Here is an 11,624-nt window from a genome sequence, read left to right on the forward strand (position 1 = left end):
TTGGTCCTGATATATGGAGTCAACATGACCAAAAAATGGCAGCAGGGCTAAATATATACACGTAGTTACATATACATTTTAAAATATCTAAATACTATATACTTGTACCATACTACAAACAACATATATTTATTAGTACCATTAATAATAGTATCAATAAATATAATTATATTTTTAATACATTAAGTTCTATTGTTTATTTGTTACTGCCAACTGTGTTTAATGTCATCTGTCATGGGTCACATGTCCTTTTATCATCACTAAGCTTTGTCACATCATTTCTTGATCAAGTTGAGTAACTTCTAACCATGTATTTACCAAGTGTGTGTATATATGGAATTTAACATACATTTACAGATGTAATTTCATTTCAACTGACAAAGAGCAATGAATAAAACATAATTTTTATTTTTTTAAATATACATTACACTTTAAACTTCCCCAGCCTATGTTTTGGCTGGATAAATAAAGGTTGAAAAATGCAAGCTGACATAGATTATATTTTCACCTCATTACCCGTTCATATCTTCACAGCAGCAGTGACACATTTTGTTTTAACAGTGTTTTTTACCCATAAATTATAAATACAAATATAAAAGCTGTCTAAAAAGTTTCAAGTTTCTGTGATGGTCTAATTTTCAGAGAAGGATCAGGGACATTTTTTTTCAACTCAAAATTCAAAACATAGGGAATGTATAACTTTTCAAATTTGGGGGATTCAGGGAATTGTAAAAGAAATCTATTTTTTTTGATTATCTGAGAACTGTGGGGATATTGTAACAACAAAAAAACCCCACAAAAATCTCAATACTCCGTTATTCCACACGAAAGTATCCCACCACCTCAAGTGCGTATTGACAGTAGTATTCGTGGTTTATGTCTCTTTTCTCTGTCAGTTTATACCCAAAAAGTCCAGTAATGACCTCAGTGCAAAAGTGCCTTGACATTCACCTTATGTTTAAAGGTTTGATTTGCTCCACAGCAACATCTCTTTGTCCTCAAGCAGAGCTACGTATATTCACAGTTGTCTCTCTCTCTGTCCACCAGGGGGCATCCAAACCCCACATTTTGAAGTCCACTGTGAAGTCCACTATGGTGAGTCTTTTTTTTTTTTACTCCGTTATCACCTATAGGCGACATGTCTGGTATTTGTTGTGGGGGCCTGAGGCCAGTTCGTAGAAGAGAACATAGGCATTGCTGCTGCGCACCTGACTCGAGGACATGGGGCTAACTCTGTGAACAAAACACAAACACAGTTAGTAAAATCCCAATTGATGCAAGTCGAGTCAAAAATATGGCTAAAAGGAACCACATAAGCTCAAATAACTCACTAGACTTTTAACCAAATTAAATTAAAAGTCACATAGTTTACGTTTAAAGTCAAGTTTAGAACAACTTGGAAAAATCTGAATAAGAAAAAAAAGGCTGCAAATCAAAAAAAGACCAAATTGTCAGTTAAACACTAATTAAAATTAGTATTGGTCAAAAAGTTGCCAAAAGCAAGTTGCTTAACGTCCGGCTGACCCTGGATGATATGACGAGCCATGATTTGATACCTGCAGTCGTTGTAGTTGTACCACTCCCCCAATGCTGCATTCTTGCAGTAGGCCGTGTAGTGACCGCCCAGGGCGTTCCCACTGTGGTTGGACACTGCATACAGGTTGTACATGACTTGCTCTGTACAAGAACCAAAAAAACCTCTTTGAGCCAATGCCACAAAATGACAGAGGGTGTTTGCCAAGTCAAGCTAACATTCTTTAGCATCAACATCATTGGGTACTTACCACTGCTTCCAGATGAGAACACCTGCATGTCCAGATCTTTGAGTGGGAAGTTGACGTAAGTGGAGAGTTTGTTGGTTCGATTGTTGGAGTCTGAGAAACGCTTGAGGTCTGGGGAACGTTCAGTAAAGGAACAAAAGAATAATGCTTCTTGATCGTACATTTGCCTTTTTACATTCAAAATAATATATAACGAATAATATGTTTGTCTTTATCACCCTAACCTTCTGTATATTCTTTCTTGCTTTGTCATATTGTAAAGCCGATAAAAACAAGTCAAGTGTTTAAAAAACATGGTCTGGAGATAAGGATACGAAGCACAAGAATCTGAGGAAACTTCTGGATGCTGAATCTTTTCGTGCATTTCCTTCTGGTTTTACATCTGTCACACGTCTGAAAGAGAGAGATGGTAAAATTCTGCTCATGTTCATATGCCAATTGCTAAGATAAACATGGAGGAGGTGTTTCTTACCGGCCTTTCATCTCCATCTAGAACATCTTCCTTGGTAAAGAGCCTCAAACAGTCTTTGAGGGACACTTCGCCCAAGCTCTTCTGTGGAGGAGTTTGTTTAGTCAGTAAATAAACACAGTAAATAAACTTGAAGCTATAGTTGAAGCCGTTGTTACAGCAATTGGTGAAAGTATGTTCTTAAAAAGTCGAAGGGAAAGTTAGAATTTTTGGATTTTTTAAGGAAGGCCCAGGGAAATAGAAAAATATTTCCTCCATATTTGACTTTTATATCAAAAACTGAAAACACATTTTGCAACAAAGGCTTGCAACCATATACTGTAGTTACATACATTAAATTTTATAGGCATTTTTAGCGTAAAACTTAAAATAATACATTTTGGTGACTAACCTTTGCAATAGGTATTGATAAATCCCAGAATGGCTCAAACACAGTGGACTGGAAACCACAGACAGTGCAGGTCAGAGAACTTTTCAGCTGTCCAACAAATAACTCTGAAACAAAAATGGTCAAAGGCATTTAATGTTAACATGAATTCTGGCCGAGGTAAAACATAATCATACAATCATTATAACCATCAAAGGGTTATCACCTCTGACTGGGTCAGAACTGTTACTCAACCTAAATCGATATTTGGGGACGTGACACTGGGCACAAACCAAATCTAAACTTTTGATGGTAAACTTGGACACAGGCTTGACATACCTACTACTTTACTGTCCTCTCTCTCCAAGTACTTTTTCCACATCCACTTTCCTTTCTCATCATCTCTGTGAAGAGAAGTCAATTTTTTAGATGGCAGAAAATCTGACAAACAGTCAATACAAGAACATGAATACACACAGAGGAGCTGACTTACGAGAGATGATCCAAGTTATCAGGCGAAACCTTGTGTCTGACGATACCTCTGTTCACTTCAGTGTGGAGACCATCCAGTAACATGCGCAGAAATTCCTGTGCATCCTGCTGACTGAAGAGAAAGAACTGTTACTGCTGGTTCTTTAGGCTGATAGCTACAATAAAAGTGAGATTTCTAATGTGTTGTTGTCCTGCTAATGGTGTCTCGATTACTACTAATATATTAATATGATTACATATACATATATATTATTAATATATGTGACTCTGTCACTCTGACTCTGTGACTCTGACACATACCCTGAACTTTGCATCTTAGAGTGTTGAGGAACTATTTACTTGCAGCCCACAAATTTGGGAGCGTATTTCTGGATCTGGTTCCTGAAATCTGAGGGACTGATGGCCTCGTTGTTCACAGACGTCCACAGGTTTTGAGTCAGTTTTGCAAATTCTGAAATGGTAGAAAATGAAAAAAAAAACAACAACAATGTAATAAATGACTTCATAAGACAGAATTAGAAACTGATACAAAATATCTATGATAATAAAGAATCTCCAGGCCAACGGTTTCAGTGTGAAACCTTAATTGTCCTTAGATACTAAATATCTATGATAATAAAGAATCACAGTTTCAGTGTGAAACCTTAATTGTCCTTTATCAAAGGGTGTAAAGAAATTATGTCCTTGGAGTTCTTGAGCCATATAAAACATGATTAAATATGTGACCTACTTTTGTGGCGATAAAGTGACTATGGTCCCTCTTGTAGTAGGAGTAAAATAAATAGAAAAAAAAAAGCTTCAGAAGCCTGGTCCTACCTTCCATGAGAGCCGTCTTCTTCTTGCGGTTTTTGTTGAGGTCTGTGCGATGGATGTTCCTAAGGCAGTAATCCCTCAGCTCCGGAGTGTTGCTCAGACACTGTAGAATGGAGTTCATGAAGCACTGCAAAAAAAAAAATCCACAATGATTTTAGAGACTGATTATCCAGACCAAACTGGTGACATCACTAGGTCATCAAGGGAAGTCCCATATCTTACCGTGTTGCCAAGGTTCCTCAACCCCACCAGGCCTAGTTGACTCTTGTTCTGTTTAGGGACAAAGAAGACATTTGATTGGAGCCCTGATGAATGGTGTATTCAGGAAGAAAACGGAGACAAATTCATTTTGACAATTTGGGGTAAATTTCTTTGAGGTTTTTGGCAGAAAAGAAATTTCAAACCAAAATTAACACATTATTAACACATTTAGATCTCAGAGTGTTAGAGCTCAAATCTCAGTCTCACTGTAGGATTTGTCTTAACCAGTTAAGGTGCGTCCCTGTGGGGAATATTTATTCTGCCTCTTAACTCAACGTCTAGTGTTGCTAAAATATCTGTTCAGTTAGTAGCTGACTATTACATTAATTACAAATTAATTTTTATTAGAACCTACTCGATAATAGTTATGATAATTATATCAGGGACAATTATGAAGATTATTTGTGACATGATAATCACTTTATCTGTTTTGTCAACATTAAATAAGGTTCTTCACTTTTACTTAATTGAAAGCAATTTTTTTCTTCGGTCCTTCCAAACAGGAAACAGAAGATCTTGAATTTGTTTGTTACAAGCAATATGTGGACATTGTTCTGAGATTCTGTGGTAAAAATGGAGCAAAGAGCTAATGTAGACCAGGTTACTATATTTTCTTCATGTAGATTTTGACAGTTTTTCCCTAGCTGTTAAACAGGCACCCTACACTGGCTGTGGCCTACAGGTCGTACCAAAGAGCAGATCGTGGGTAACTAAGTAACCTGATGACTCAGGGCCAGTCAGCAATGTCATGCATCAACACCTCTGCTGACGACTGAAGAGCCGCAGGTGGAAGTGAATGTGTCTGGTTGCCAACGCACAAACACAGATACACACACGCACTGTAAATGTACAGACAACGTCAGCAGCCTGTATGTGAACTTTGCCTGTTACTGTTGTGGTATAGTTGGTGGTTGTGAGGGAAGTAAAGCTGAGAGCTCATTGAGCATAATTAATTATAAAGAGAAGAGTAAATCTCGCCATAGGTCGACAACAGGTCAAGCTGAACTTTCATAATGCTGAGTTTAGGCTGGACAACTGTTTATTATAAACTGGGTTAAAAAGTTCTTCTGAGAAAAAGTGTTGTCTGTGTGTGCAGTGCAAACACCAGCGCGCTCATCCAACAGAGGGCACTGAGGACAATCTGTGGACACCAATAATATCACACAGACACACATCTGTCTGTACTGTGGACCCTCTCTTATCGCGGTATTTGCGTTACATGACCCACCGCGAAAAGTAGAGGGGAGATTCATGACCCACTGCGAAAAGTAGAGGCGAGATAGTTATTATATTATTCACCCTTCTCCACACAATTACAGTATATGCACAGTAGAGCTGTATAATGGAAATATAAGACATACATATTACGTAAATAAATTACGTAAGCGCCGGAGAGCACATTATTGTAAAGAAAAATAAAGACTGTTAACTGTCATCTGTGTCAGCGTCTTTGTTTGGGCTTAGTAACAGAGGCCTGAGAAGATGATCAGGGCGTTTGTGATCGTAGAGCGTTAAATTAGGCTAAACTTTCACCAAACACAAGAGCACAAACTTTACAGCAACGTACTATGTCGGAGCAGAGCAAAGTGAACGAGTAGCTGACAGACAAGCCAAGCCGAGATGCTGAGAGATGCTACGTTGCATGAGCCAATCAGCGTGAAGAACAAGAGCGCATCCTCAATGCTGTGTTCGATCTCTAGATAAACAAAGCTACAAGCGATGGCTTTTAGTTGTTTTTTGCTTTATGTTTTACTGCTTAATTTCTTTTTTGGTTAGAAAATGTTTTTTAGAACAAAAATAAAGAAAATATTGGATATTAAAAAAAAGATTTGCCATGAAATACAGCGATACTCTCGCGAGATGGGAATTAAAAACAAAATCGATGTAGGTAGGAGAACCGCGAAGTAGCGATGGATTACTGTATACATGTGTGCTGTGTTTAAATGCACTCCACAGCTGATACGGTTGAAGACACACATGTCTTATCAGCAGCGTTAAGGTCTGTTATGAAACACACCCGTAGATGGAAGACATAAAGCACAAAGATCAACTGCGAACATTCTTCTTTTACATGTCAAAATCTTTCTGCAGATTTTCACACATTAGACATAGTCTGGGATTTTTACTTGATGGGAGAGGAATGTTTGAATGCATTTACTTGACAATATAACATTTTTGACAACATTTTGGGCACAAATTTCAAATATAAAAAAATGGATACCACAAGATGAGTAAGAAAATTATAGGTTGGTACCAAATCCAAAATTTGCCATACAGTACCAAAAGGTTAAAAAACAACACAGAAATAGCTCAAATTAGAGTCGATAACAGCGATTGTGTAGCTAAAAGCTGATATTAGCCAAGCAAATAGATAATGGTAGACTGAAAGGAAAGCCAAGAGGAAGCTGTGACATCAACGCTAAAAGATGACCAAAAAAAAAAACTACATACAAAAGCTTTTGCACAGCAAGCTTGGAGGAAGAGTCTCTACTTAAAAGCAAACAAAATTACAGTACAGAAGGTATAGTATAGCAGCATAAAATAAGCAGAAGAAAAAAGTTACTCTAAAAATGAAAGTGACGGACTCACCTTGGCCTGGTTGATGATCAGACCCATGAAGGTGGACACCAGTATGGAGCGGGACAAGGTTGGGGTCTTGTGTTTGTCCAGTGGGAAGGAGGCCGGGCTCTCCTCCTGTGCTGTCACCGTGTATGAGTGTTTCAGAGACGGCATGGTGCAGAATAATTCCTCCCTTTCGACCTCAGAAAAAAGGTACAACAAAAGGTACAACTCAGCCGACTTCAGTCCCTGAGTAACTGACAGAGTAGAGTGTGAGAGTTTTGATCTGTCAAATGTTCACGCCCACTGTGAGAACCTGCCCTGAACGGTGCTGCCTTCAAGCCCTATGGGAAACACAATACTCCGATTATTCTGCTGACCGAAGCTGTCAAACAGGTGTGAAAAAAAGTAATTAAGTACAAGTTATTAAAACTTCCCTCGGTAAAAACTTATTTATTATTTACTAGGAGCTTTTGAAAGTCCCTTTAATTATTTCTGTCTATTTATTTTATGTCTATTCACAGGAAAGCAAACGGGAAAAACGGAATGAATAAAAGTTGGATCACACTTTCGAACAAGCGTAGGGAGACGTTATGACATTTTGTAGGATTATGAGTGTTGTAACAATTGCGCCAATTGTGCGGGAATCCATATTTTATAGATTATTTTAAAAATCTATAAAATATCCCCTAATTATCATAGGGACCTGAAAATGGGTAAAATAGTTCATATAGGATTTAGACTCAGAATCACATCTTCAGACTCAGATTTCTTCCACTTTTTTCATATTAACAACAAGAATCTAACTTATAATTATTTCAAATAAAGCAAGTACAAAAAGTACTTGATGGGGGTGCTGGCCGTCTATAAAGACCGGGTTGAAGAGTGTGGTTTGCATTCAGCAGCGTAGCAGGGGAGTCAGCAGAGGGAAGCGTTTTAACTGAAAGACCATATAAACATAATCACTGCAGGGTCTGTAACTGTCATTTTCTTATCTCTGCAGATAAGACCGCCAGTGATCTTCCATTTTCTGTTGCATCCTGACATAAAATCCAGCATACAGCAAGAATGGGGTTAATTAGGAGTAGCAAATAAAACTGCTAATCAGTGTTTTTAAAAAAAAAAATCTTCTCTGAAAACGTCAGCACTTAGATGAGACACCTGCTGATCTTTGGCTGAAACTGTCTCTGTGCCTGATAACATGCATGTTGGCAGCAGCGTTGTTAAAACTCATTGATTTATATCCACACTCATCTTCATGGGTGTGACTCTTGGACAAAGTCTAATGTAACACTACACAGTTGCAATAAAGCTTTTTTTTTTTGGTTATTCCTCCCCTAACCATCATGCTACTTTGTCCATGGTTTTCTTTTTTTTTCATTAGTTTTAAGACTAACTTTTTTCTGGCTAAATGCTACCTCAATATTTGACACATCTTCAATTGAGTTCTTCTTTTTTAGGAACTCCAACTGTGAGTATAGACTGCAAATGTCATGGTAGCGAGCTTGGTAACCATGTTTATACTACTACGCCATGGAAATGTGGTGAATCATATGGAGTGCGTCAGTTGAGGGAACACCTGGGAAACTGAGTCCCTTTAATTTCAGTGCACGGCTCCCACATTCAGCCTACAGGAATGCGGCTCATGACTCTGTCACATTCCTGCCGCAGATTAATCTCACGGCAGGTTCAAAGGTTGGACTCTTTAATGAGATCAAATTCCAGGCGTGTTATGTCAGAGAGGCTTTCTCTCCGAGAGTGACAAGTTAATCTGTAAATTATTAGTGTTTTCCTTCAAACTCTTGGCACCTTCACTTCACAGTGCCACAGAAATAACAATTAACCTTGACATTGGGCTTTATAATCACGGTACAGCAATTAATCTGTTTTCATGAAAAAGCAAGATTAATGGACTAGTGCAAACTGGACAACCCACTACACACATAGTACTGCACAAGAGAGAGAAACAGAAGCTAATTCTCATCAATAAACTGCAGAAGGAGAAGATGAAGGAAAAAAACACTCTACACTTTAAATAAGAAGTAAATAAGGGAAATATAATAAATGTCAAAACCCACAAAAACTTTTTGCACATTGCTGTTTGTACACTTACATAACAGTTGTCATTGTTTTGTTAGCGCAGTGGAGCTTCAAGATACAAGCTGAATCAGTTCCACAACAGCACTCATATGTCGATCCGATCGTATCTCGATTGCATTTTCCCCATTGAAAATAACTAAAAACCAAATAATTCCCCCAGAAATATACTATTAATTAATTAAATTATCCTTCTTCCTATCTCAACATAAAAACATAGATATAAACTAATATATTGATAATATAAAATAATAATAATTAAGAAAACATTTTAAATTATTGTTATGACAAGGGGAAAAATAACCTAGCGAGGGTCAGTGAGGTACAGCGTGACGGGGTGGAGTGGAATAAAGGAGCTGGGTTGAACATTCGTAACTCGATGTTTCCTCGTATCTTGAAGTCCCACTGCACTTAATTAGTGGCAGACAGAGCACAGAGTGTTCTTTTTTTAATTATCACCTGCTCCTGTTTGTGTGCAGAAACAAACGTAGTATTTGCGTGGCTGCGGAGAGGATAACGGCGAGGTAGCACTTTAGCTAAATTTACGACCATCACTCCCTTCTCCTTTCATGGCAAACAAAGACCAACCCTTCATTAACACAATCTCCACGGCTCCACCCACAGGCGAGGCCTTGCTGCTGCTACAGTACACTCCTACACCTGTTCGTCACTGATGTTCCTTTTTCTACAGGCTCCCTGCTAACACCTTAATTTTACCGAGTCAGTCACTCGGCGGCTGTTGTTAAGGCGACGTGAGTCATCTTCCATCAAATACCTACAGTGTGACTATCACAGCGATGATTCAATATGAACAAAAATACATATACATCATTAGTTAAAAAAGAAAAGAAAAGGTGTGAGCAGTATGAAGTAACTAATCTCATTCATATCCAACATTAAGATATTGGAAGTTATATATTTATACAGAGGTGAGTAAAACATGACTAGGGGAAAGTTAATCCTGCTTGTTTTAAAGATTTAACGTTGTGTGACGTCAGCAGCAGGGTTGTGTTACTGCACTGTGTTTGAAGGAACCTTTCTCATCAAATTCTGCTTTGTGACAGTAAAGCTGCAGTAGACAATAAAAAAAATACACCAATACGTTTCTCATTAGGCTACTGAATACTAAAGTCACCGTTAGAGGGTCACAGAAAATGTAGCCCTTGGTGGTCTCGAACCACAGGACAGAATAGAACCATAGAACACCATCCCCACATTTACACATGTAAGTGAATGAATCTTGGAAAAGTCCCAAAGTCCAAGAAGAGGGATCAGGTTAATTGTTCACACATTAGTATTAGTGTCTGTGAATGGCTTTTTGTAAAACTGTCTAGGGTCTATTCAACCCCCACGCCATAAATGCTGGGATTAGCTTTTTACCTCCTCTCATGACCCTGAAAAAGTTTACGCACATCGCTCAAACACACCACACTCACATTAGCTGATATTAACAAACACACCACACCACACTCACATTAGCTGATATTAAAACCACCAATCTCAGCTGTTATCAATTAGGAGTACTCTGTGAGGCGTCACTGGGTCAAGGTCTGTCGACATGTAAGTGATAAAGTTAAAGAACTGCACACAATGTTAAAACCAGACAAGAAAGAAAAAAAACAGAGATATCTTAAACCAGTGGTCTCAAACTCACGGCTAGAGGGCCACTTTGGGCTTCCAAACACCCCATATCTGGCCCGTGACTAAATGATAATAATGATTGCACAATTTTCTTCTACTACTTCAGATGTTTGTCACTTTTGATACTCTTGGTCACCTTTGCTACTTTGTATACTTTTTCAGCATTTGCTACTTTGGTTGCTTCAGAAATTAGAAATACTTCTGTAACTTTACAAACTGTGAGGTGTTTTGGCCCAGAGGCAATGTCTCTGTCATTGGTGTGTAACCCCAGGGTTCACCTCGTGGGCAAGATCGAATCAGTTAGGCTGGTTGGTACCTTCCAGTGGACTCACCACCCACAGGAAGGTTTGGGGGGTTTGGTACAGTGCACGGTGATTTGGGTGGCAGCTGCTGCCCCTGCGACCCAGTAACAGATGAGTGGACGAAAATGGATGGATGGATTGATGGAACTTTGCAAACTCACTAAGACTAAGTTACAACTTAGTCTTAACAAACTCAGCAAACTAAGACTAAGTTACAACTTAGTCTTAGTTGTAACATTCACATCATTTTCTTTTTAATTTTAGACTTACTCCAGTTTAAGCAAACCTGTCTGTACACAGTGTGAAGGCAGAAGTCTATCAATGCCACAACAAAAGGAATAATAATTGTTTATTACATGAAACTATGTAATGACATATATGTAATGAAGAGGAAGGGACGACACGCCTCCTGTTACACTGTGGAAAGTATTAATATAATTACTTTTTAATGTTCACTTGTCCAGACATAACACAGGGTGTGGGCACCAATCAGTTCTAGGAACTATGTTTATCTGAGAGAATGCAGCAGGGTCAGAAAGAGGCCAAAAGAATGTGGGCAAAGTCTGAAAGTGCCCAACTGGTGTTCTCTCTGTAGCTACTCCAACGTTTACTAGAAGTGCTATAAAAGTGGAAACATACAAAAAAATCGGCCATAAATTACGACGCAACGACAAATGACAAACTATTACACAGATTCAATCCTTAAGCTTCATGTCATAGAAGAATGTTGCAGGTACAAACAATATCAAAGAGACGCCGCATAATTCTTGTTGCTGATAAAACATGTTTTCAGTGAAAACATTCCTGATTCTTTCAGTGACACTGTGGGTGTAGCTGCATCA

At 38.3% G+C, this 11,624-nt stretch overlaps 1 protein-coding gene across 1 annotated transcript; it reads right to left on the reverse strand.

Annotated features, from left to right (window-relative positions):
* Positions 1-388: 388 nt before the first annotated feature.
* On the reverse strand, positions 389-7,039 carry LOC112486244 (ubiquitin carboxyl-terminal hydrolase 2-like). Its single transcript, XM_025065442.1, has 12 exons — positions 6,773-7,039; positions 4,145-4,192; positions 3,926-4,049; positions 3,449-3,560; positions 3,111-3,221; positions 2,957-3,021; positions 2,642-2,745; positions 2,254-2,334; positions 2,096-2,174; positions 1,785-1,892; positions 1,557-1,677; positions 389-1,233 (listed from the first exon to the last, which is right to left on the reverse strand). The coding sequence occupies exons 1-12, from the start codon at positions 6,914-6,916 to the stop codon at positions 1,128-1,130; spliced, it is 1,203 nt and encodes a 400-aa protein (XP_024921210.1). The 5' UTR covers positions 6,917-7,039; the 3' UTR covers positions 389-1,127.
* Positions 7,040-11,624: the final 4,585 nt, after the last annotated feature.

This window comes from Cynoglossus semilaevis, chromosome 19 (genome assembly GCF_000523025.1).
Source record: "Cynoglossus semilaevis isolate Cse_v1.0 chromosome 19, Cse_v1.0, whole genome shotgun sequence".
Taxonomy (NCBI): Eukaryota; Metazoa; Chordata; class Actinopteri; order Pleuronectiformes; family Cynoglossidae; genus Cynoglossus; species Cynoglossus semilaevis.

Bases quoted from the DNA above. Each gene is read 5' to 3' on its own strand.
- LOC112486244 (XM_025065442.1), bottom strand. From the start codon at position 6,916: ATGCCGTCTCTGAAACACTCATACACGGTGACAGCACAGGAGGAGAGC. The intron at 3,022-3,110 runs GTAAGTCAGCTC...TTCTCTTCACAG, and splicing joins GATAACTTGGATCATCTCTC to AGATGATGAGAAAGGAAAGT. The intron at 2,335-2,641 runs GTTAGTCACCAA...ACTCCTCCACAG, and splicing joins TATCAATACCTATTGCAAAG to AAGAGCTTGGGCGAAGTGTC.